The following is a 25,789-nucleotide window of genomic DNA, read 5'->3' on the forward strand; positions in this document are numbered from 1 at the left end:
TATAACTCACCTTGGAAATACTAGCAATAGATACTATAAAACCAGAAGGTCACCCATCCTTGGACTATTCCTGCCCGAGCACGTTTAACTGTGGAATTCTCATCGAACCCACAGCCAAACGATCCGGAAAAGGCCTCGATGTTAGGATTTGGAGGATCAATTACTCATAGCAAGGATCTTTAGACAGCCGCTTAAGCGAAGTGGGATCACACTATGGCGCAACCGACACCTATACCCGGGCTAGGCGCCTTTCCATCATACCCCTCCTTAGGCCACGCCCAGGGGTATTACAAGACTTATGGGGGTGCATATATAGTTTTGCATGTTATAGCTACTGTAGATGTGGAGTCGTTGAGGACTTAAACGAGCAGACTGTAGCTTTTTTACCCATCATGAATCATGAATTATATTTTGATTGCTCCTTTAAAGTGAATTTAAGTAATAAAGCAAAATTGGTTGAGAAGCTTGTGCAATAAAAGATAAGTCGTAGAAGTCAATGTTGAATAATGTATGATTAATATGGATCTCTATGTAGTAAGCTTCCATTAGGAATTTCATTTTATTTTTTATTTTTTTTTATTTTTTTTTTTGTAAGACTTTTGGTATGTCTATGGAGCAATGGAATTGAAAATACTGAAGATGCATATTGTCTAAACCATCTTCCTCTCTTACTCTTAAAGATAAGTTAGAATTTGACCTCAAGTAATAATGTCATCGTTTAGGACATGGTCTTTACTGTAAGTTAGATATTATAGTTTAGCTCTAGTTGTGAGCTCATGTGACGCATGCTCAGGGGAATTCTGGCCATTTCAAAAGAGCAAATAGAATTACCACAGTTAGTTGACTGACCAAAAACTCATATTTCAGCATTTCTGGACCAAAGTGTAATTACCATCCATAATAATATATGACCAATGTTTAAAAAACCCTAAAATCAACAATACATTGAGTGTTCACATAACCACCACACATTTTTTTTGGCAAGCGAGGTTGTTAAAGATGTGCTCTATGCCTTTTCATTAATAAAAAGTTTGTTACCGCTGGGGTGAAGCCAGGAATCCCTTTCACCTGGGGCACTTGGAATAGCCCTTTAATTTTTTAGCCATAACAAAGCAACTAAATCTTATTTATTAGATAGCAAAACAATTAAACAAAAACAATGTTTTTTTTTAATGTTTAAATCATTCAATTTAATTTATAAAGAAATATTACTTGTAATTAATATATATCAAAAGATGAACCTCAAGTATGTAAACAAAATATTTGAAATCCTCCTATCTGGGTTAACAAATGTGTTAAGTTAGTTATGTAAATTTAAGTGTTGTCCTTAACACCTTCATTGGTAGTATAGGATTACATAATTATGAATTTGTACGTAATACATTTGATTGTTATGGTTGGATTTAGCAGTGGGGGTACTTTCACTCTAATTGTACTGGGTATCTGGCCAGGGTTTGCATAGCATATGTTGGTAATAGTAACTATTTGATTGTTTCCTTTGAGTTTATCTGGGGCATGTGCCACATCCCACAGGTAAGTAGGTAGCCACCATGTGACTCTCACATGTTTAATATTCTAATAGCCATTCATTTAATGACACATGTGTAATGAATTATTCAACCAGTTAGTGTGTGAGAGGTACACTCGGGGGAATTCTGGTCATATCAAAAGAGCAAGCAACATTACCACAGTCAATTGAGTTGACTGACTGATTGTAAGTACCTTCCATTCTCAAACATATCACTACAACACACTATCCACACACCAGGTCCTATCTGCACAGCTCGTACATCACCAGGTCGTACCACGCCACCAGGACGTAACAACGACCCAAACTCAGGTTGTCCCAAATATCAAACACAACCATATATGGAAGCAAATGATCTACCACGATTCTGAAGCTCAGTCAACGACTCAACGCACCAATCAAGGAGACATTTACTTTGTAACATCAGAAGTAATGACGAATCATCAAGATATCACAAAATATGGATCTACACTTAACAACGGCCTGGAGCAATAAGAAAAGTCAGCTCAAACATCTATAAGTAGAGAGAGATGAACTACGTAAGGCTTGATTCAAGTTTACCCAAGAAACTTGATGCGTAGGCAACTCTTAACCCCAAGAAAGAGTGTAACTATTCCCTATCAACCTCAACATTAGGTCGTAGATACAAATCCATACCTCTACATTGGCGTAGTCTGCCAGTTCGTTTCCTTGATAAAAACACCCACACTATTTTCTCAAGCCCACGAAACTGGTTAGAAAACCACCATAGAAGCACAACTACAAGCTCTAGTATATCAAGTCAAGTTTCTCTACGAATCATTTACCACGCTCTAGCAAGAGAACCAAACTATGCGAGAGCAAACCACTTCTAACACCAACAACGTGACTCCAGACGCCATCGACAACAACGCGGTCACAGCCTTCACTACAACCACTAATCAGCGCCTTGATGACCTCACCCAACGACTGGAGAAACCAGGTGAAAAAGCCAACGCAGCCTAGATCGTTCAGAAGATGCTCCAGTCATACAAGGCGTCACCATTCACCACAAAAGTCAAGGACAAGCAACCTCCTACTGACTTTATCCAGCCAAAGTTCACGCCTACGACGGTAGCTCATGTCTAGGCCAGCACATAGCTCGCTTCAGCCAAATCCTGGCGCTCTATAACGCTACAGACTATGACTACCTAAAGTGCAAACTCTTTCCAACCAGCTTGAAGGACGGAGCATTAGACTGGTTCTACACGCTCACTCTTGATTCAATCCACAACTTTGACAAGCTGGCCGAGACGTTCGAAGCAGAGTTCGTCCACAACAGGAAGAAACAAGCCGACCTAGACTCACTGTTCCAGCTGAAGCAAGCACATGGCGAGACTATCCGCACTTTCCTAGGACGTTTCAAGAAGGAACTCCTATCAATAGAGTCAGACCTCAAGGACAGCTTTGCAACCTCTGCATTCACCAACGCCCTCCTAGCGACTCCGACCTAGCAAGGTCCCTCATTCATAACAAGCTAGAACGCCTAGATGACCTATACCACAGAGTCGACAAGTACATGAAGTATGAAGAATTGATGGCCCAGCGTAAAGGCAAAGAAGTCCTCGCAGTCATCGACCAATGGGGACCCAAAGAAAGCAACCAGTACTCAAGCAGCAACAAGGGCACCAGCTCCCACAAGCCATCATACACCAAGAGAGAATTCTCCAACTTTTCCAGGACGCCAAGCCATATCCTGAAGAAGATATATACATCACCTTACTTCAAACCAAACATCAACAAGGTGATCGCAATATCAGGACGTCTATACTGCCACTTCTACAAACTCCACCACCATGACACCGATGAATGTTGGAGCCTTAAGCACTACCTCCAAGACTTAGTCGAAGAGGGAAAACTAAAAGAGTTCCTGCCAGAAAGTGACCTCAGGCATAAACTGAATGCCAACCGCAACAGAAGCAGGAGTCATAGTCACGAACGACTTGCTCACAGAAGGAGAAGAAGTAGAACAACCCAACGATCTAAATCTCTAGGTCGGTCGAGGCACAACAGAAGACAACACTCCTCTTATCACAATGAGGAAAAAATAATCCACATGATTGCAGACATCTCCAGCAACGAGACCTCCGGTCATGGAAAGCATAGGCGCGTAGGAGCACTGCAAGAAATCTACCACTTATCCTACAAAGCTGAAGTAATCACTCCTACCATCTCTCAAACTACAACCACAATAGCATTCACCGAGGAAGATCTTAACAAGGTGTGCCTACCCCATAATGATGTTTTGGTAGTGCACGTCATGATCAATGGATGGACAGTCAAGTGGGTCCTAATCGATCCAGGCAGCTCCTGCGACATCCTTTTCTACCAAACATACAAGGATATACACCTACCAGACTGGGTGATGATAGAATCAAATGCACCACTCTATGGGTTCAATAGAGACCGCACAGATGCCATTAGAGACATCATCCTACCAGTCTCCATTGGAGAAAAAGAGGGCATGGTCAAGACCTCAACACGCTTCAATGTGATTGATGTCAAGTCGTCATACACTGCCATCTTAGGATGCAGGTAGATTCACAAGATCTAAGCAGTTCCATCAACCTTACACCAAGTCCTGCGGTTCCCCAGACCTCGAGGCATCATAGAACTCAGAAGCACCCAACTAGAAGCTCATCGATGCAATCAAGTAAGTAAAATAACCAAGGCCAAAACTCAGGTCGTCCAAATAAAAGATATCCCAAAGCTACAAGATCCTTAGGCTTCCAGCCCTCCAACATCAGCAACAAACAAGCTCAAGGAAAAAACAAACACAAATCAAACCTTGAGAGAAAGTCAATTTAGACACAAATGATGATCCAAAATTTGTTTATGTAGGGGCTGATTTAGACCCCAAGCTCAAGGTGCAACTTGTCAATTTTCTATATCTCAATAAACATGTTTTTGATATGCTAGGAATCGACTCTCAGGTCGCTTGCCACAAATTAAATGTAGATCCAACTATAAAGCTTATCAAACAACGACCTAGGAAACTAGCACTCAAATTTCAAAAAGCTATCAATGAAGAGATAGAAAAACTCAAAAATATTAGATTCATCAGAGAGGTCAAGTGCCCGACCTGGTTAGCTAATATTGTAGTCATTCCTACCAAAAATGGCCAGGTATGACTCTGCATAGACTTCACCAACATCAACAAGCATTGCCCAAAGGACAACTTCCCCCTACCTAGGATTAACATACTGGTAGATCAAACTTGTGGTCATGAACTTTTATCATTCATGAATACAAATAGCGGATACAATCAGATACCACTTGCAGAAGAAGACTAGGAAAAAAATGTCTTTCATAAATAAAGAAGGATCGTTCTGCTACAACGTCTTACCGTTCGGCTTGAAGAACGTCGGTGCGACCTACCAGAGACTGGTCACGAAAATGTTTAAGGACTTGTTGGGCGACACTATGGAAATCTATATATACGACATGGTAGTCAAAAGCGTAAAGGCTAGCGACCATATTTCTCACCTATAAGAAGCCTTTGAAAGATTGTGTCAAAACAAGATGAAGCTCAATCCAGCAAAGTGTGTATTAGGGGTAGCCTCAGGGAAATTCTTAGGATACCTCATTTCACAAAGACGTATTGAAGCAAACCCAGAACAAATACGAGCTCTTCTTGAAATGCTAGAACCAACTTCCAAATAACAAATTCACAAGCTATCTGGCATGGTTTCAGCCCTCAACAGATTCATCTCTCATGCATCTAACAAATGCAGACCATTCATGCAAATACTAAAGAAGGCCGCAATATTCACATGGACAGATTAATGCCACAAAGCTTTCAATGACTTGAAGGCTTACCTATCAACTCCACCCATCCTGTCCAAACTAAATGAAGAAGAAACACTAGGGCTTTACCTTGCGACTGCCGATTTTGCCATCAGCTCGGTTCTCATTTGCGAAAGTGAAGGAATCTAAAAACAGTCTATTTCACAAGCAAGACATTGGCAAATTCAGAAAAGCACTACTCGATCTCCAATTGAGAAAACAATGTTATCTTTGTTATACTCTACTCGCAAGTTTCAACCATACTTTTAAGCTCACGGCATCATAGGTATGGTACATGAGCCCCTATTTTTTCTCGTGTGGGAGCGAAATCGTGGTAGCATTTCCAAGCGAAGTTAATTGCTCTTGGGGAGGCATTAACATGGCAGATCTTGAGGAAACTCTTGTTTAGATGCTTTAGATCATTAGTATAGGGAGTGAGTTTTTTATACAAGGATTGAGTTGTGAAAATGCCTTTTTTGTGAGGTTCCACTTTAGATGGTCATGTGTTGCTTGAGTGTTGCTCAGATGAATAGTGAATTTATTTGTTAAATTGGCTTAATTTTTACAATTTACAATCTAGATTATTTTTTATTCATTTCATTATCATTCCGTACCCGCCCGACTTCAATGCCATATAAGTGTTAAACACAGCAAAAATAGTGGTAATTTACCAATATCCTGGTTAACCCTTGGCCATTGGTTAGACTTATTTTATGCTGTTGAATAGAAAAATTGTGGATATTAATTTAGAATGAATTCGCTCCTTTTAAACCGGCTGCAAAATAATATACTCGCTGCATTTTACTTAAACCTCTTTTTCAAAGTAGAGTTCACCTAGCAATAAAAAATGAGTTTGTTATATTTCTTTTAAATGTTCATTTCCCTATGCAAAATTTGTCTTGCATTGATGGATCAATTTTTTTTTTTTTTTTATTTTATTTTTATTTTTTCGGTAGAAACATGTCTTATATATCATTAAAACATCAAAGGTACAATACTACAGTCTAATAGATGCCTAGGCAGTAAACTCATGTCGTGGTTATGGAAAGCCCATTTTGCAAGGTCATAAGCTTCTACATTAGACATTCTACTTATCTAGTTAAATTGAAAAAAATGAAAGGCTTACATAATCCCAGAATCATACATCTAATAGGTTCTAGTCTCCAGTTATGAGAGTTCATCTCTAGAGAGTTCTGTAAATCCTGAATAACTTGTTTACAGTCTCCCTCAAATAAAAAGGATGTCTCTCCCGTACTCCTTGCCAATTTTGCAGTAACTTCCAAAGCCACCATCTCTGCTTCCTCAACACTTCCTGCTTCAAAACTCCTAGTAGCTGCTCCCATCAGCTTGCCTTCCCCATCCTATGCCAAAGCTCCCACTGCAGCAACCCTTGTATTTGAAGCACGAAAGTCGACACCTGCAAGTTTGGGAAGTTCTAAAATATTGTGGGACTGCAAATCGGTCGCAAAAACTGTTGAAAGATATTGAAAAAGCCCGTCCAAATGTTGGGGTTTCAAATAGTCACCACCTGTTATGTACGAAGCCTGTTGCAAGAAGGCAGAGTGTTGTGCACCTATAACACAAGAATCTATAGGAACACGCTATGCTGAGAAAATGGAATTCATTACTGCAACATATTGTTCAAGTTCATTATGATTGATGGATCAATGTGTTATTCACCTTAGCACTAGTAGCTTAGTTGAGGAGCCTATTTGGAGTAATTTTGATCGAAAAATTCTCTGCCCAATTTACTGGTGTCAAACTTTATTAATAATGGAAACAGAAATGTGAATTAGCGCATTCAAAACTCACAATACTAAGTTCATTTAGCAACATGCCTTCTCAGATAATATTTGAATGTGGAATGAAATGACAGTGAGCATATATATAGTCGAGACTTGATTTATCGGGCGATGTGGAAATTTGTAGGTGGCTTACTAGCTTTCATAATTTCATTACTAAGGAAAATATATTTTTTGTAAGTATCTCTGTTATGAGATTATAAAAGTTATGAGATTATAGAAGATAGTGTAAAGGATATTTTTGGTGATCCTTACAAATGTAGGCTTGATCAAGGGATTGGGATGATTGGATTGAATTGACCAAGTTTGTATGGACGAACTGCCTACGTATCAAGTTCTCTCTCTGGGGGGGGGACTTGAATCAGGTCAGACGTAGTTCCTGTCCCCTTTATATAGAAAACCTTGGCGGTCCTTCCTCTTCTTTAGCGTCAGGTCAGATCCTGGTCTTCAGGTCATGATGGCGAGTTATGACGATTGATGAGGTGCGCGACTAAAGCTGCAGCCTTGAATGCATCAATGAAGGCGTATGCTACTAGCCGTTATGGAATAGGGTGAGCGAGCACTATGGAGGTCGCTCTAGGACGAGGTCATCCATTCGACTTGAGTCATTTTGGAGTGAGGTCGTAAGGTGAGTGTATGAGGATGTTATGCGAAGTGATTATGATAGTTCGCTATGAAGCAATTTGTCATGAGTTCGTCAGGGGAGGTGTCTTCTGATGGTGTCAATTCGTGATGGGAGACAGTTTGGTTCACTATGAAGTGAGCTGCCATGAGGGGTGAATGTTCTCTTGATGAGTTATGTTGGACACGTGTATGATATACATTGGTTGTCTATATTAGTCCCTCACATAGCCCCCTCTCATTAGTTCGTTCTTGTTCATTGGGGTGATCTGATGAGAGAGTAGGTTCACATGTGGGAAGCATATAAGAGAATTACTAGTGGTGAGAACTAAGCGAATTGAGGTCTTTATTCCCAAGCGAACTAAGCGAAGGTGATTGAAGGCTTTGCGCGTTTGAGTCGTGGTGAGAAAATGAGGAAACTTCCTGCCGTGTCAAGCTTTTTCTCTTCGAAAAGAATTAAAGGAAACAATAAGGGAGGAAGGAGTAAGAAGAAATGTCCTTCACTTGTGAGTGATTCGGACTCTGATTTGGACTATGTCATGGGGAACGAGGTGGCTAAAGTTGTTGTGAACAAACCAAGAGGTGTGTGTCTGTCAGCTCAGATGAGGAATGGTGGTAGCCTTAAGGGTAGTTTGAATGCTGGAAATAATTTGACATTGCGTTCTGTTAGCAAGCGTCTTGTGGGTGAGAATGACCGGGAACTTCTTCTACGCCAAGAAGGCTCTTTCTTTGATCTGGAAGAGGTGACTGTGGTAGTTCGACCACCAAATTTGAAAATGAAGGTCAGTGATGTTGCTGATAATGTGGGGACTATAGGAACTGGTGATGGGAAGGTGGCGATGGATGGTCCATCTCTCTCTAAAACTATTGACCTTAGTGAGTTTGACTTGGATGCTTTTGATAAGGAGGTTGGTGGTGCGACTATTGTTTCTTCTCCTACTGTGAAGCAGAGAAGTGTTATGAAAGATTGTGCTAAGGGGATGCAAACACGGAGCAAAAGTGTTGATCTCGATAGGAGTCTGTCGTATGTTCATCCTAAGATGGGAAAATCCCATTTGGTGAAGCAATCTAATTATAGCTTTAAGTCGCCATTGGTGGTGAGCTGCTTGTTGAACAATATTGTTTTGGATGGTGACATGAAGGAGTTGGTTGAAGGCAAAGAGTTGGTAGATAATCTGGAGGTGCAAGTGGTGCCGATCTAACAGAGGATGTTCCTGCTGTGTTTTTCAAAGATCATCATGTTGTCTTATCTGACTCTATTAATGGAGTTATGGATGATGGGGGAATGTCCCCATAGTTTGAGTAATATAATATTTAAACTTTGCCTGTTACGTTGGAGTGACAAGAGGCTGTTTACTTTTTGGACTGGTTTGAGCAGGTCGTTACTTGATGCAATCGCACTTTTGTGAACTGGTTTCCTGAGGTGACTCGGGTAGTTCTTTTGATACTATGAAGCTTTTGTGAACTGGTTCCCTAAGGTAGCTTGGGCAGTTCTTTGAGTAGCTTTGATGATCTCTTTTGCTTGAATGTTCCTTTGTTTTTAGCGTAGTAAAACTCTATTGATGTTGTTGTGAGAGCGATGATGCAAGAAGTATAGTTCCGTAGCTTGTAATTTTGTGCTAGATCGCGCATAGATTTAGATTGTCCCGTGTATGAGTGAGCAGTTTGTAGGGCGGTGACGCTTCAGTAGAATGAGTGGCCATTCCAACGTTGAGTTTCTCCTGGATGAGGTCGTCCACCCAGCTTGAGTTACTTTGGAGTGAGCTCATGGGGCGAGTACATGATGAGTTGATCCTGGACGAGGTCGTCCATTGGTATGATACCATCATAGGTCGATCCTGAACTGGTCCTAGAAGTTTAGGTCCCCAGTTGGCGAGACTATTTGCCCGACTAGAGTCACTTTGGAGTGAGTTCCTTAGGCGAGTTCATGTTGAGTTGCTCCTATCTTCTACTCTCCATTGGTATGATACCATGTTAGCTCGATCCTGAACTGGTCCTAGAAATATAGGTCCCCAATTGGCGAGACTATTTGCCCAGCTGGAGTCACTTTGGAGTGAGCTCGTGAGGAAAGCATGGGTAGAGTTGATCCTAAAAAAGAAATGCGACCTTGCATGTGGCTGTTAATATAGACTAATGGTAGAAGATACGTTCGGATTGTTAGGGTGTTTCTATTGGTGCATTTGTTTATTGGCGAAGCCCCCAGTATATGGTTTGCGCTGTGTGACTATGATTGTGAGTTGATCTTGGTGTGGTCATATGACTTGTATCAATCTGCTCTGAATATGTGAGATCAGGGGTTGTTTGTGGCCAGGACGTATTAGAGCGTACTGCTGGTTGATCAGTACGCTTCGTCCTATGTGGTTTGGTGACGTCTCTCTTGAGTAAGGGTGAGTTTTGAGTTGGTCACTATGTTTTTCGTATGGACATAGTTTTTTTTTTTTGGGTGTATCGTCCTGTGTAATGTTTGTCTCCTTTGCTATGGGGGAGTCGAAGTGTGACTTTGTGGTTATGGCAGTTCGTTAGTCGTTCTAACGTGTGTGTGGAAGCGAACTAGTTTGACATTGTGAACTAGGTATTTTTCTATACTAAATTGTAAATATGAAGAAAAACATGTTTCATGAAAGAGGGATAACTTTATTGATGAACAGAGAGATAAGACATTGACAAAATAAAGAAAACATGTTGAATTAACCTTTGAGAAAGCATAAATGCTCCTTCGCTCATATGATGGCGGTTATTTGTGAACTGTGTGTACCGTGCTGGATTAGCTGATGTGCACTATCATACATCGTCGTTGTGGTAAGTGACCTAACTGTAGGTCGGTGAATCTGGATTATATGGGTAGATCCATTTGCGAACTGGGAGTGTGGAATGGGGGGAAGCATGTTCTATTATGGTCTTGACTGTTGGGATGCGTGTTTGAGTAAAAGCCCCAGTAGTTCGACCTTTCTTTTGTTTTTGTGGTTCGCCACTGTTGGCGAACTGGTGGATGTAGTCCCTTTGTTCTGGACCTCTGCTAGATTGTTGCAGTTCGTTGTCAACAAATTCCTTCAAGAGTTCTCTGCTGATCAGGTATTGTATGTAATTTCTCAAGCACTTACACTTGTCGGTGTGATGGGAGTGAACTTGGTGGAATTGACAGAACGGCTGACCGGTGACGTTTGGTATTAGTTTGATATCCGGTTTGAAAAATGGAGTGTTTCTGATGCGGTTGAAAATGTGGCTTAACGATCTGGAGAGTTTCGCAGATTGAGTTGTGCCATGGGGGGTAACCAGTTCGATTTCTGGAATCGCTATGTACTCATATAGGTAACCTTTATCGAGAAGGTCTTGAATGTGGCGTTTCAAGTGCTGGCATTCATTGGTGTGGTGGTTGCAGAGTTGGTGATACTGGCAAAAGCGATTGTCTGGTTTCTTGGGGAGCTTGTCTGCTCTCAGGGGGGTGGGTTGAAAAAATTGAGTGCGTTTGATTTCCTCGAGGATTTCTTCCATTGGTTTGGATAGCGAGGAGAAGTGTCTGCTCCTTTGACATTTTCTTTTCTTCTGGTGGTTTGAAGTTGCTTCAGGCTTGGGTATTGCGTTCCTCGTGCTATATCTATTGTCATGGCTGCGATGGTTCTCTAGTTCGTATGGAACTAGAATGTACAGCATACTCCTTGTGGTTGCGCTGGTACGGTCTTCTCAGTCATCTTCTGGCTGGAGTAGTTCGTCGGTGTTGAAGGTGCTAATGCCAGATGCAGGGCGCCTGATTAGGAGTGAAGTTCTCCTCAGGTTTTGGTTGTCTTCTCCTAAGTTTGAGATTGCTTGTTGCATTGTACTCACGGCAGAGGCAAGTTGCTTGACTGAATCCATGAGGATTTCCATACTTCATGGACCTGAGAATAACGACTTGATCATGTTGTTTTCTATAGAAAATTGACCCACAGACAGCGCCAATGTAAAAGATGTTTTTGGTGATCCTTACAAATGTAGTCTTGATCAAGGGATTGGGGATGATTGGATTGAATTGACCGAGTTCGTATGGACGAACTGCCTATGTATCAAGTTCTCTCTCTGGGGGGGGGCTTGAATCAGGTCAGGCGTAGTTCCTGTCCTCTTTATATAGAAAACCTTGGCGGTCCTTCCTCTTCTTTAGCGTCAGGTCAAATCCTGGTCTTCAGGTCATGATGGTGAGTTATGGCAATTGATGAGGTACGCGACTGAAGCTGTGACCTTAAATGCATTAGTGAAGGCGTGCATTACTAGCTGTTATGGAACGGGGTGAGCGAGCACTATAGAGGTCGCTCTAGGACGAGGTCGTCCATTTGACTTAAGTCACTTTGGAGTGAGGTCGTAGGGTGAGTGTATGAGGTCGTTAGGCGAAGTGATTATGCTGGTTCGCTGTGAAGTGATTTGTCATGAGTTCGTTGGGGGAGGTGTCTTCTGATGGTGTCAATTCGTGATGGAGAAACAGTTTGGTTCACTATGAAGCGAGCTATCATGAGGGGGGAATGTTCTCTTGATGAGTTGTGTTGAACACGTGTATAATATACATTGGTTGTGTATATTAGTCCCTCACAGATAGTAACATTATAAACAATTTTGTACGAGATTGTACATCTTCAAATGAATTCGAAGCTAATTTTTGGCGCACATTTAATAGTACTATTAAAACTATTTTTAGTGCACATTTAATGGAGAATTGAAGAAAAACATTGCACGTGTAATACATTTTCCACGTGACCTGCTCTCAACTTCCGATGCTATATATTCATTCAATTTCCTATAATCTTTTGTGGCAGTAGATTTGATTCTGAATTTGTGCCTTGGAATCATTAGAGCATCTTTAATGGTGAGACCTCTTGAATACCAAACACCAAATTCTTGAAAATTTGGTAAAAACCATCTATAATGGTGAAACCTCTTGAATACCAAACCAAAAAAACACCAAACCAAGCACCAAATCGGCTCTAATTTTGTGTTTGTTTTGGTGCTGTATCAAATGTATGTTCCGGTGTTTCGAACATAGTGCAGCTTTTCGAACACCATGGGCAAAAACACCTTTTCATTTCTAGACAAAAACAAGTCTCTATTGTGGGATTTTCTGTCGCAGTGTTATGAAAATAGCGGCTGTGTTGGGCTTTATTTGACGCGGTTTTGGAAACTTGTGTTGGGATTTATTTGGCACGGTTTTGGAAACACCGCGACATACATTTGGTGCTCACTCTTTGATATTTCCACTGAAATTGTTTGGTGTTTATTTGGTTTGGTGTTGGTTTGGTCAAAAAAATTTGGTGTTTTTCAGGTCTCACAATTAAAGATGCTCTTAAACACTACTATCTCATCTTTAGAGCATTATTCATGAACTGATATATATATATATATATGATGGGCCTTACATGGATTAGGCTTTGGTTCAACGCTGATTAGGCGTGGATGAAGTACTAAATAAGGAGAGTGCAATGACAATAATGAATCAACTCTAAGTGCAGTCGAGACAAACTGGTCTAATGTTCAGCACGTGATTAGGATTATGTTGATTACAATCAAGTAAACAACATTATTTTCTTCTTTTTTTGGTAAACATTATCTTCTTCTGATTAAAGTGCTTAAGATAAGAAAAATAAATTATCAACTATTAGCAAACTTGTACGCTTGTAAGTCTACAAAAACATATAGGAAGGGTAGGAGTAGCAAGGGCGTGGATTTTATTTTATTTTGGTAAAGATAATATTGCAAGGGCATACATGGCGTTCTAAAATTAGATACAACTCCAGTATATATAATTTCGCTTGAAATTCACACCCAATTCAAATGAAATGAAGTAACCCCAAGATTATGATCTTTCCCCAAGTCACCAAATGACAAGTGCTAGTAGAGAAGCCTATTTGTATCCAAACATTTTAGGATTAACTAGTATTATCCTAAAAGAACCAATTAGGATTTCTTCTCACTAGATGGGAAATTATGGTCTTCTCTCAAAATACACATAAAAAAAATCAAATTGGATTGATCGTTGACTCATTATTTACAGGTGAAGACTAGCAAAGTCGGTAAAACCTTTAGGTGATCTCATTTAAAACATGCTTACCAATAAATAATAATAATAATAATAAGATTAGCTCATCTAGATGGAGGGAACCAAATATGGCCCAAAATAAGCAATACAACTATACATGACTTTTCTTTTTTTTTCGATAACAACCTCCCTTCATTTATTCAATAGATATAATAGGACCATTACAGCTACTGATAAATGATGGGATGAGCTCCTCCAAGTGGTTTGTAGCCCACTTAGCAAGCTGATGCGCCTGAGTGTTTTTATACAATCTATAACAAAATCTCTACGACTGGATAGGTGACAACTTAAGTTTGAAGTGGACTCTGCTAGTGCATTCATAACAGCTTGATTATCTCCTCTGACTTCCACTTTTCTCACTTTACTACAACTTCATCAGTTTTGAGCTCTGCCTCCTCCACATCTCTAGCTTTAAATCTTCTATGAGTTGCTTCTGCAATTTCTCCTTCATAATTCCAAAAGATTGCACCTGCTGCCCCTTGTCTTGTAGACTTGTCAAATGCAGCATCAAAACATACATAAGCACATACATTATTTATACTGTCAGAAGTAGAATTGTTGCTACTGCTGCTAGCTTTACTTCTTCTAGTACTTGGGTTACCCCCAATTGCATAGTTTCTAGTAGAGTTCATTAAGTTATGAGTTACTCCCTGTTCTGTTGTTGTTTCCTTCCTGAAAGACTCCAAGCACTTTATCCATAGACTAGTAGTCTTTTTCAGCAGTCTTTCCCTGTCAGGTTTGCCTTGCTCAAATTTCACCAAGTTCCTGAGTGTCCATATTTGGTGCAATAGAATGCACGCAAACACCCCCTTATCAGCCACTTCCTCAATTGGTCTGAAGCAACAGTTGATGATCTCATTCAACCAATCTTTTAGATTCCAATGATCGTGAGCATCACTCCTATAAGAGAGACATGAAGCAAACCAAACACTCCTTGTCCATTCACTATACAAGACTACAAGTATACAACAAGCCCGATTTTTTTGTTATATAGCCCAACTGGTTTTAGCTTATATCCAACTGATTGTATTATATCAACATTATGCCATTGAAGAAGGAGAAAAACAGTCTGCCCCGATTAGTTTACACGGATGTAGCACATATTTCCTGGTTGTCAAATTGTCATGCAAATCTCAAGGTGTTACTGTCATCTAGACCAACGCCCTAATATCTATATTGTCCAATATCTCATGGATCTCCTATATAGCAGCAAATTTGGTTGATATATATTTCCACTCGGATCATATAGTTGCTGTTTACCAATATATATGGCATACAGTTTCAATCTGATCAATGATCTTCGCGGTGAATAGAGATAATCCCCACAAAAGTTTAGAAGTTTAAATACTTTATAGCTGTATATTTTCGGGCAGTAGAGTTTCAAGACTTGGCGAAATCGATGGATCATGATGCCTATCTCCATAGTTAAACACTTTCAACCAACCTCTTGCTGATGATTATAGAATTCCATGCAGTGTAGGAGTTATATCCAACCTTCATTTCTCATGGTCGTCGTCTCATAGAATCATAGACTCTACTGCCGTAGTCCCAGGTTGGCAGCTACAATGTTTGTCTTACTAATTTCTCATATTTGACAGCAGCAACAAGCTCACCAGTTTGTTTCATGCGTGTCACCAAAAACCTTTGCTCGGGTGTTTTCAGAGCTCCGGTCAATTACTCGAATTTAACAAGTGCGGTCAATACATGTTGGTCAAAAGTCCTTACATTTTCAACTTATTTGGCAAATAGAGATCAAGACAGGTTTGTTCTTAGTGATTGCGACTTTTCTAAACACGATAAAGAGAAATTATTTAATCACATAAGCTCTAGCATATTTAGAACTAATGGAGAAAGTCGGGTTATTATTTAGCAAATTTTAATTATATTAACATTATTACTAGTTTGGTAATGCCATTGGTGATGGTCTTATTGATATGCAAATATGCAACATTATGATTGTAATTAAAGGCCTTTAAGGGTGACTTACCAAATCATATATCGTCTCGAGGTGCTACCTCAATGAATCCATTTTGTGCTGCAGAATACTTAGAGTGTAAGACACAAAATTCCTCACTTTCCGACATAGCGAGCACTGCCAATTCCATGGTCAAGGCAAAATTAGGACACGCCGGAACACAATGGACATGTAATTTTTCTTTCTTTTTTCTTCCAACAAAGTTGTAACTTAAAGTATTAAAGGAAATTTTATGGTTCCATATATTTTTGGAACTTCCATCTTAAAGCTTAGATATGGTATGGCATGAATATTTTTGTAAATAAATTCTGGTGGCATTTCTATTTCATAAATCATTAACTTATATATATTCATCCAACCAAAATATTTGGAGGCATACAATGTAGACTTCTCTTTTTCGTATACACATTTATAGTATCTGTATTCTGTACCACCAATCAAACTGATATAGCATATATGCTTTCTATGTTCAGAACGGAAATGAATCTACTATATCTGTAAAGTATCTTACCTATTTTAGTTACTAAAACAAAAAAAATCCTCAGAAGATCATGATCTAAGTCAGATGGTTATTTTAGTCAATGTCTAAAAGTGAACGTGTCCTTTCTTAGTAAACCCTAGCAAACATAGATTAGAACAAACAACACAAAAAGGAGGCTAACCGAATCTAATATCGCTGACTCTGCAACAAAATAATTAGATTCCACTTCATCAACCCTACCTACATACACCATCTTAATCACTAATCCCTCATCTAATCTCCATCTTAAAACCACCGTCGATCAAAATTTCGTGTCAAGCAATTTAATTAAGTGTCAAGTAAAAATAACCTTATCTTAATTTCTATACACTACTATAGTCTATTGTCAAAATTAAAAAAAAGACAAAAAAAGACAAAGTTAATTAAAAGAGTCCAACACCACAACATAAATTATTAACGTTAAGAAAACTAATTAATTAATAACAAATAAAACCCTAAAGGGTTTGCAAGAAGAAACTTATCTTAGCCGTTAAACTTTTCATCCAGCGGCTATAATTCACTTAACCATTTGTGCTTATCACTCTCTCTTTTAAAACACACTCTCAAAACTTACTTCTGTTTCTTTCCTTCTTCTTCTTCTCTCCCCATTAAAAAGCTTCAAAACTCACAGAATAAAAAATGGAGCAATCTTGTTTTCACATACCCAATCTTCCTCATTAATGTGTAATCTTCACAGTTAGTGTTAAGAATAACCCAATATTTTGTTTCTATATAAAAAAGTGTATTTTTTTTTTTTTTTTTTTTTTTTTGTTTCGAAAAAAAAAATGAGCTTGAATGATAAAAGATCAAAACTTTATAGCTAAGAAAAACTTGGGTGTGAAATATTTTGAAGTTTTGTTAAAGTTTTGGTGAAAATTAGTTGAAATTTATTTATTTACTTTTTTTTTTATTAATGGTAACAGAGAGGCCATTGAACATGTTATCAGATATGAGATCATATGAAGAGATAGGGATGTTGTTAAGAGATCATAATCATCATCAATCAAATAACAACAGTGAAAGAGAAAGAGAAAGAGAGTTGAATAATATATATAGAAGTGGTTCAGCACCACCAACAATTGAAGGTTCATTATCAGCTGTGAATGGTGTTTTTGGTAATAATAATAATGGTGGGGGAGGGGGAGTGGGACTTAGAAATGAAAGTTTTTCTTCATTGAGTGAAGAAGAAATAAGGTCTGATCCTGCTTATGTTTCATATTACTACTCAAATGTTAATTTAAACCCTAGGCTACCGCCGCCTTTGATGTCGAAGGAGGAGAGAAGGTTTGCACAGAGATTACAAGGTGGTGGTAATGGTGGGGGTGGTTTAGGTGGGATTGGTGATAGAAGGAAGGTTACTAAGGAAGTTGGTGGAGGGGATGAAGGGAGTCGATCCTTGTTTTCTTCGCAGCCGGGTGGGTTTTATAATCAGAATAGTGAGGAGAGTGAGGTGGAAATTAGGAAACAACCAGCTTCAGGTGAATGGGGTGGTGATGGTTTGATTGGTTTGTCTGGTTTAGGACTTGGGAGTAGACAGAAGAGTTTTGCTGATATTTTTCAGGTGAAAATAAATCTTATTTTTTGTTTTTTTGTTTGTTACTTGAGGTTTTGGGTTTTTTCTTGTTGTGGAATAGTGGTTTGATTGAAAAAAAAGAATATTTTTTTACTACTAATGGTTTGTAATGTATTGGTTTGATTGAAAGTTTCTTTCTTTTTTATTTTTATTGCTGTTGTCATTCATTGATATGGAATACTTGTTTGTTTTGATTAGTATTTGTCAATGTTTAACATGTTACTGGAGAAAGAAGAGAATTGATTAGCGAAGGTTGGGTCATTCTGTCATTCTCCAATGCTTTGTGACAAGCTTTGTTGTATACTGACCATAAGTAATATAACCTTTGTTTGCTTGCAATAAGATGTTGTGTGTCTTCCTGTTCCTCAAATAGTTCCTTGGGACAATGTTTGGTTTGAAGTTTCAGTTAACAAATATGTCCTTAGTTTTTAATACATTGGTATCTTGCCACTCTCTGGTACTACTGTGGTTGAACAATGCATGTTATTGCATTTCTCTAAATGCTGGTTTCAAAGGAAAATGAAATCCTACATTTGTCATTCATACACTATTCTAACAGGAACCATGTTAGATTTTGTTTGTCTGTTACTTTGATCATAATTTTCGTCTACATTGTCCTGACTCCTGAGTGAGTTTGTATATCATTAGTTAAACTAGTATAGTATATGAAACTGCTCAGTCTGTAATTCGGGTTAGTTCAGACTATTGTTTGAATACGAATTATGTTTTTTTGTTTTTGTTTTTTGTTGTTGTTGTTGGATTAATCAGCACATTTTTAATGGGAATTTGATCATAATCGGAATGTGCTAAAAAAATCATAGACGCAAAATCTTAATATAAAACCTTCTTAGTTGTGGTTTTGTCCAAGTTTACAATATTCACAAAGCTATGCTAACACCATCTGTGCTAAAAGGAGCCTTGAGGTTCTCTTGTTTTGCGATTTGACTATTATGGTGTTGTAAACATTTACTTTTGATGCAGGATGATTTGGGGCGTGTAAATAGTGTCTCGGGGCACCTCTCTCGTCCAGCTAGCAGGAATGCCTTCAACGATGGCGTTGACACCCTGGTTTCTACTGAAGCACAGCTTGCTCATCTGCATCAATTGGCTTCTGGAGATTCAATGCGATCTACAAATGGTCAAGGCATATCGGGGATGCAGAATATTGGTGGTCCAGCTTCTCATACTTTTGCTTCTGCATTGGGTGCGTCACTGTCAAGAAGCAATACTCCTGACCCTCAACTAGTTAATAGGGCTCCTACCCCTGGCCTTCCACCAGTGGGAGGAGGGAGACTTGGCGCTTCAGATAAGAGAAATTCATTCAGTAACATCTCTTCTGCTATGAATGAGTCCGCAGACCTGGTAGCTGCTATATCAGCCATGAGCCTGTCAAATAATGGTCCGGTAGATGATGAAAGTCATCTGCATCAACAAATGCAGCAGGAAATTGAGGAACACCAGAATTTTCTTCTCAGTCTGCAAGGTGGTCAGAACCATGTCAATCAAAGTCCATACTTAAAAAAGTCTGAGTCTGGGCATTTACGTATGTCTGCTGCTCCTCAGTCGGCTACATCCTATCCAGAGCTGGGTAAAAGCAATGGGATTTCAGTGGAACTGAACAACTCGATGATGGCAGATGAGCAAGTTGAACACCTAAAGCCTGCTGTATCTTCCGGGAACTCTTACCGGAAAGGGCCTTCTATGCCCACTCTTAACAGTCCTGGGGGTTCTCCTTCTCACTATCAGAATGTAGATAGTGCAAATTTAGCTTTTGCCAACTATGGTGTTAATGGACATTCCTTCAATTCTGTGTTGCCATCTATGATGGCCAGCCAACTCGGAAACGGAAATTTACCTCCGCTATTTGAAAATGTTGCTGCAGCTTCTGCAATGGCTGCTGCGGGTATGGACCCTAGGGCATTTGGAGTAAACCTACCCTCTGGAGCAAATTTGATGGGAGCAGCAGAATCACAGAATATGAGCAGAATGGGAAATCATATGGCAGCGGGGGCACTTCAAGTGCCCCTTGTGGATCCTTTGTATCTCCAGTATTTGAGGACCGCCGAATATGCAGCACAGGTTGCAGCCCTAGGTGACCCCTCGATGGATAGGAACTATGTGGGCAATCCATATGTGGATTTACTTGGTCTCCAAAAAGCTTATCTGGGGGCTTTACTTTCACCTCAGAAGTCGCAGTATAATGTCCCATATTTAGGAAAATCTGGAGGTCTGAACCACAATTATTATGGAAACCCTGCTTTTGGTCTTGGTATGTCCTACCCCGGAAGCCCCCTGGCAAGTCCTGTTTCTCCTGTTGGACCTGGTAGCCCTTTGAGGCAAAATGATAGAAACATGCGTTTTCCTTCTGGAATGAGGAACTTATCTGGAGGTGTCATGGGATCATGGCACTCAGAATCTGGTTTGGATGAAAGTTTTGCATCCTCTCTGCTGGAAGAATTTAAAACCAACAAGACTAAATGCTTCGAACTTCTAGAAATTGAAGGCCACGTCGTTGAGTTTAGGTACGTGTTACTCCTTAATCTTTTTGTGTCAGAACTCAGGACCCTATTGAAGTATTTCTAAATGTACCATTTCCATCTTCTTTGAGTAGTGCTGATCAATATGGAAGCCGATTCATTCAGCAAAAGCTTGAAACAGCCACTACAGAAGAGAAAGACATGGTTTTCCAGGAGATTATGCCTCAAGCTTTTTCATTGATGACTGACGTCTTTGGTAATTATGTTATCCAGAAGGTATACTACATGTTGGGAACAATTGGCTTAAGTATCTGAGATTAAATCTTTTTTGTTTGCACATTAGCTTAACTATCAGAGATTTCATTCAGTTTTTTGAGCATGGAACTGCATCTCAAAGAAGAGAGCTGGCAAACCAGCTGTCTGGGCACGTGCTAACACTTAGCCTTCAAATGTATGGCTGTCGGGTAATCCAGAAGGTAAAGTACCATAATTCTTGTGAAGATCAATTCCCAGTATCTTTTCTCTCACTACAACAAATCACTGGAATAATCTTAGGCATTAACCTGCCAAAGTAGATATTAATATGTTTTACTTAACTGTATTCTCCATCTACCTGATCTTCTTGGTTTTTGTGGAATGAATTGCTATATTGGTCTAAGAAGTTGAATCCATGATGCAGGCGATAGAAGTTGTTGATTTGGACCAGCAGACTCAAATGGTTGCAGAGCTTAATGGTCATATCATGCGTTGTGTACGTGATCAGAATGGGAACCATGTCATACAGAAGTGCATTGAGTGCATCCCACAAGATGCTATTGAGTTTATTGTCTCATCGTTTTATGATCAAGTTGTGACATTATCTACCCATCCATACGGCTGTCGCGTGATCCAGGTTTAGATATTATTTGTTTCAGACTTTCAGATTGTTACTGTCTTTTTTTATATGCAGTTAATTAGTCTTTCCTTCAATGCCAGAGAGTGTTAGAGCATTGTGACGATCCCAAAACCCAGCAAATCATGATGGACGAGATAATGAATTCTGTTTGCAAGTTGGCAAAAGACCAATATGGGAATTATGTTGTTCAGGTTTGTTCTAAACTGTTTAATTGCCAAAGCTGCATGCTAGTCCATAAACATTGTTAAAGTGCATTTAGCTTTCCAGCTATATGGTCATTTAGTAAGTTACTTGGAATAAGACCTTGTCTCATTCGGACTTCTGATTTTGTAACCTTAAGTTGACTAAGATGAGGTGTTAAACATTAGATTTCAAATGTGAAGCTCTTTTTGCGTCAAAATTTTCTTTTGTCGTCAAGCATATGCGTTTGGAAGTAGTTGTTCTAGAAGCTCAACCTTATGTTATGACAAGTCTCTTTCTGTCTATAATTTCACCCCAAGTAACATGCATTTAGTGCTTTCTCTGGTCCTCTGGAATGGTATTGTGGGATCCGTATTCTTCTGCCAAATTATGATGACACTCACCTGCACACTTAGTTAATTAATTCTCGAGGAAATAGGATTTTCTTTAGTTGCATTGTTTTGTCGCGCATTTAAGTTCAATACCATTTTTTCAGCCATTAAATGTATAGTTCTCATATCAGTTTATTTTTCAACTTTCTATGCATAGCCTTAAAAGGTATTTGGAATATAAATAACATAGGGATTTGACTTAGCAAGTACATCGTTTTTATTATGTAGATATTTTTTTCCATCTATGTCAAAACGTCTCCATCAATAAATAACTATCTAGGTACAGAGATAAATGTTTTAGAATTGGTACCAAATTAGGTGAGTGGCGGTTAGTGGAGCATAATCCAATTACTGATATTGTTGCTAATAGCTAGTTCAGTCCAATTATCAGCACATGCAGTGTGCAATTTCAACCGTAAGACAGCTGTAGTACTTGGGAACTCTTAGAATGCTCATGACTCATTACTCCCATTATCATTTCCTATATCGATTCTTTCTTGCAGTCTGCTTCTGAGAATTGAATTCAACGGCCTTTCTCTATTTTGTACATTTTATTTTCCAGATTTTGACTGTTGCCTGCATTTTGTAACAGCATGTACTGGAGCATGGAAAGCCTCATGAGCGCACTTCTATAATAACAAAATTGGCTGGGCAGATAGTTGAAATGAGCCAGCAGAAGTTTGCTTCGAATGTTGTGGAAAAATGCTTAGCTTTTGGTGGTCCCGCAGAACGACAGATATTGGTGAATGAGATGCTTGGCTCCACCGATGAAAATGAGCCATTACAGGTTGCCCTTTCTTCGTGATCTGAATCCTGTGCATTATCTGCTTCCTCTGACAACACAACCAATTATATTTTTAAACTCGATTGGGAGAAAAAAGACACTGCTTCTCTTTAAATCTCTTAAATGTTATTCTTCTCCCTTGTTGCACACTTAAACTATCTAGTCATCTTTATCAGTTTTGAAATCTCATGAACGGCTTCAATATTTTTTTCCAAGTTACTTTGACACGGATATAAAGTGCCTGACACGCTGAGACATAAAAGATTGACGTATATCACATACAATGTGTTTGATATGTGTCCAACATGGACACATGGATACGAATCCGACGCTGATTATTTTTAAAAATATGGTTATTTTTAAAAGTATGGCGTGTCCATGTAACAAGCTTTTTTTTCGCTTTGCTGCCCCCCTCTCATGTGTTTCCATATTCTAAAGAATTCAATGCTTATGCATGAAAGTGTTTGTAATACTTCTGTTCTTTGCACACTTGATTATTTGACTATTGTACTGATGTAATCCTTGGTTCCTTCTCGTTTTACTTGTGTGTTCAGGCAATGATGAAAGATCAGTTTGCAAATTACGTTGTACAGAAAGTATTAGAGACTTGTGATGACCAGCAGCGTGAACTGATCCTCTCCCGAATAAAGGTCCACTTGAATGCACTTAAGAAGTACACTTACGGGAAGCATATAGTTGCACGTGTAGAGAAGCTTGTTGCGGCTGGAGGTACAAGCTTGTCTCTCTCTCTCTCTCTCTCTCACACACACACATGTTCCTCTGTGTGCCCTTCATCAATGTAATTTCATTATAGCATTTTCACAGAAAATACCGTCTTAGGATGTGAAGCTGTGAAAACCCACAACCTACTGTGACAAAGTTGAATTATCATATAACTATAAAATTGCAAACCATGAATTATCAACCAAGTTTCTCCTTGATTAAGCAATATGGATGGTATTGGTTGGAACTATTGTCATTGTTTGACATGACACTACTCTTCTGGGATCTTTACTTTCTGTGTTATGATATTTTCTCCAATATTAGTTGTCACCCACTGTGTTAAAAGGTATCTGTTATAATTGTTATTTTTCTCTTTTCCTTCCAGAAAGGAGAATTGGGATGCAGTCTCCATACATACCATAAAGGCGTAGAAAGACAGTTGTACAGCTAACTGAGGCTAGTGAGAGCTTCCTTTGTCTTCTCTCATCCATCTTTCTCCATGTCTAGTTTTCGCTCTATCCATCTATTTGGATGGGTAGGAGCTGATTCATAATAAAGTTGTTGCTTGTACTGCAAACTGTAAATTGTGTAGTTTGAGGATATACCTAGAATCAGGCTTAGCTGAGGCTCAGATGGTGAATACGCCTGATGCCCCCAGCAGAGGAGATAAATGAGTGTACAAGTTTAAGGGTGTAAAAAGAAAAAAGGAAGTAGTGAACTATTGATATGGCTGTACAAATGTCGCCATGTGAGAGCTTTGTTGTTAGGCGAGGCCAAGAATTTTCTTTCACCTATGGGATTGGTTGTTTTCCTTAAGTACATTTTCTGATGAGGTTAGCCCCATATTTGATAATGAGTTTTATTCTGTTTAGTGAAGTGCTGGCGTAGTTATTAATTTTGATATATCACGACACTTTTCTTATTTTCTAATTCTTATTGTATATCACATCTTTGTACTATTTTGACGATCAAATGGGCAAATTGTGTGTTTTGTATGCATAGGTGGTTCATAAAATGGTACGTGTTTTTTCGGGGCATTTACCAGTGGCAATTTATGTCTATGATAACTAGGTGTCGAGCTAGTTTTGCTTGTTTGGCTTCCCAAGTGGTCTGGCAGTGTTACCAGTGGTTTGTGCTCAAATTTCTTGATTTTTCTGTCCTCCAAAAGTTTCAGTTACATTGCTAAATCATTTTTGCCACTGATTTTACCATTAATCAGATGGTTTCGTAGTGGTGGTGTTTGGCTTAACACTTTCTCGTGTTCCATTTCTAGTAGGGTGTGTTTGACCTCAGGTGTTGGCTTCGGATTTGTAGTTACTATTTAGTACCAGCCAAAACCTTTTTCGTTCTCTTCTTTTAGTGAAAAGGGCCTTAAACAGGGAGAGTTGACGATGGCCTCATTGTGTGTGGAGTTGAACAGTGCAGTTAAAAATGTGTTCAACTACCAAGCGTTCCCTTGTCGATGCCCATACGAGTTCCTAGCAAATTAGTCTTCCAAAGGAAATGGACCCTTTAATACTATTTCAATCTCGGATTTCTCACTTGTAACATTTTGGGTGTGATCTCATTTTCACTCTAGTACGCATATCTTTTTTTGTATGTGTAGTATATCAGTATATGGGACGGAAAATCTTATGCAAGTGTTATCCCATTGATTAATTCCAATTAAAGTCCACGTTTGATCTATGGGAGGCATCAGGTTGGTTACAGAATTAGACATTTGTCAGATTTTACTAGATCAGTGTTCATGATCTATCGATTATTTGGTGTATTAATTCTAAATATATTTTCTTTCTGAAGTTAGGTCTCATGAGGTTTCTTGATGTATGCGAATTTTTCTTGCAAGTATTATGAAAAGACCACTTTATGTGGCAATTGACATTAGCATGTTCGTACGTGCTTGATGCTTAATATAGTTTATATTTATCCCCAGTTGTGATACAGATGCAATACGATGAGTGTCATGCCGGTTGTAGGGTTGGGGTTTTATTTATGGGTTAACTAGTATTACCCCCACTGGCCAGCCAATTAGGATTTCTCCTTTACTAGATAGGGAAATTAGGGTCTCTCCGTACACAAAAAAAAAAAATCAATTTGGTTGACTGTGTTTGTTTGTGTGTATTTGGGGAGAGACTATAATTTCCCATCTAGTGGGGATCCTAATTGTCTGGCTCATCTAGTGGGGGTAATGTTCGTTAACCATTTATTTATTTGTAGTGGGAAATCAGTGGAAACATGCTGTGGGGAAGTTTTGTTCTTAGGGTTGGAGTTTTATTTATTTGTAGTGTGAAATCAGTGGAAACATGCTGTGGGGAAGTTTTGTTTATTAGATCTTGTTCCGAAACTTGGGCAGCATTGTGTTCGGTTTCAGTTACTAAACTATTTGAGTCGGTCAAGATATTGGAGTAGGAAATTACAAAATTTTCTGTATATTCACTTCTCTGGCGAGTTTGCGTT

At 39.1% G+C, this 25,789-nt stretch overlaps 1 protein-coding gene across 1 annotated transcript; it reads left to right on the plus strand.

Annotated features, from left to right (window-relative positions):
* The first annotated feature begins 17,053 nt into the window (after positions 1 to 17,053).
* On the plus strand, positions 17,054 to 24,208 carry LOC147486806 (pumilio homolog 2-like). The gene is made up of 9 exons (XM_086572508.1): positions 17,054 to 17,869; positions 18,863 to 20,403; positions 20,493 to 20,634; positions 20,727 to 20,834; positions 21,038 to 21,250; positions 21,334 to 21,444; positions 22,418 to 22,612; positions 23,164 to 23,338; positions 23,718 to 24,208. Exons 1-9 carry the CDS (start codon positions 17,222 to 17,224, stop codon positions 23,753 to 23,755), a joined length of 3,171 nt encoding a protein of 1,056 aa, XP_086428634.1. The 5' UTR covers positions 17,054 to 17,221; the 3' UTR covers positions 23,756 to 24,208.
* The last annotated feature ends 1,581 nt before the right edge of the window (positions 24,209 to 25,789 follow it).

Source organism: Coptis chinensis, chromosome 7, assembly GCF_015680905.1.
Source record: "Coptis chinensis isolate HL-2020 chromosome 7, ASM1568090v1, whole genome shotgun sequence".
Classification (NCBI taxonomy): domain Eukaryota; kingdom Viridiplantae; phylum Streptophyta; class Magnoliopsida; order Ranunculales; family Ranunculaceae; genus Coptis; species Coptis chinensis.

Excerpts from the sequence above, each read along its gene's own strand:
- LOC147486806 (XM_086572508.1), top strand. The coding sequence starts at position 17,222 with ATGGTAACAGAGAGGCCATTGAACATGTTATCAGATATGAGATCATAT. Across the intron at positions 20,404-20,492 it reads GGCCACGTCGTTGAGTTTAG|TGCTGATCAATATGGAAGCC; the intron begins GTACGTGTTACT and ends TTCTTTGAGTAG. Across the intron at positions 20,835-21,037 it reads GCTGTCGGGTAATCCAGAAG|GCGATAGAAGTTGTTGATTT; the intron begins GTAAAGTACCAT and ends TCCATGATGCAG.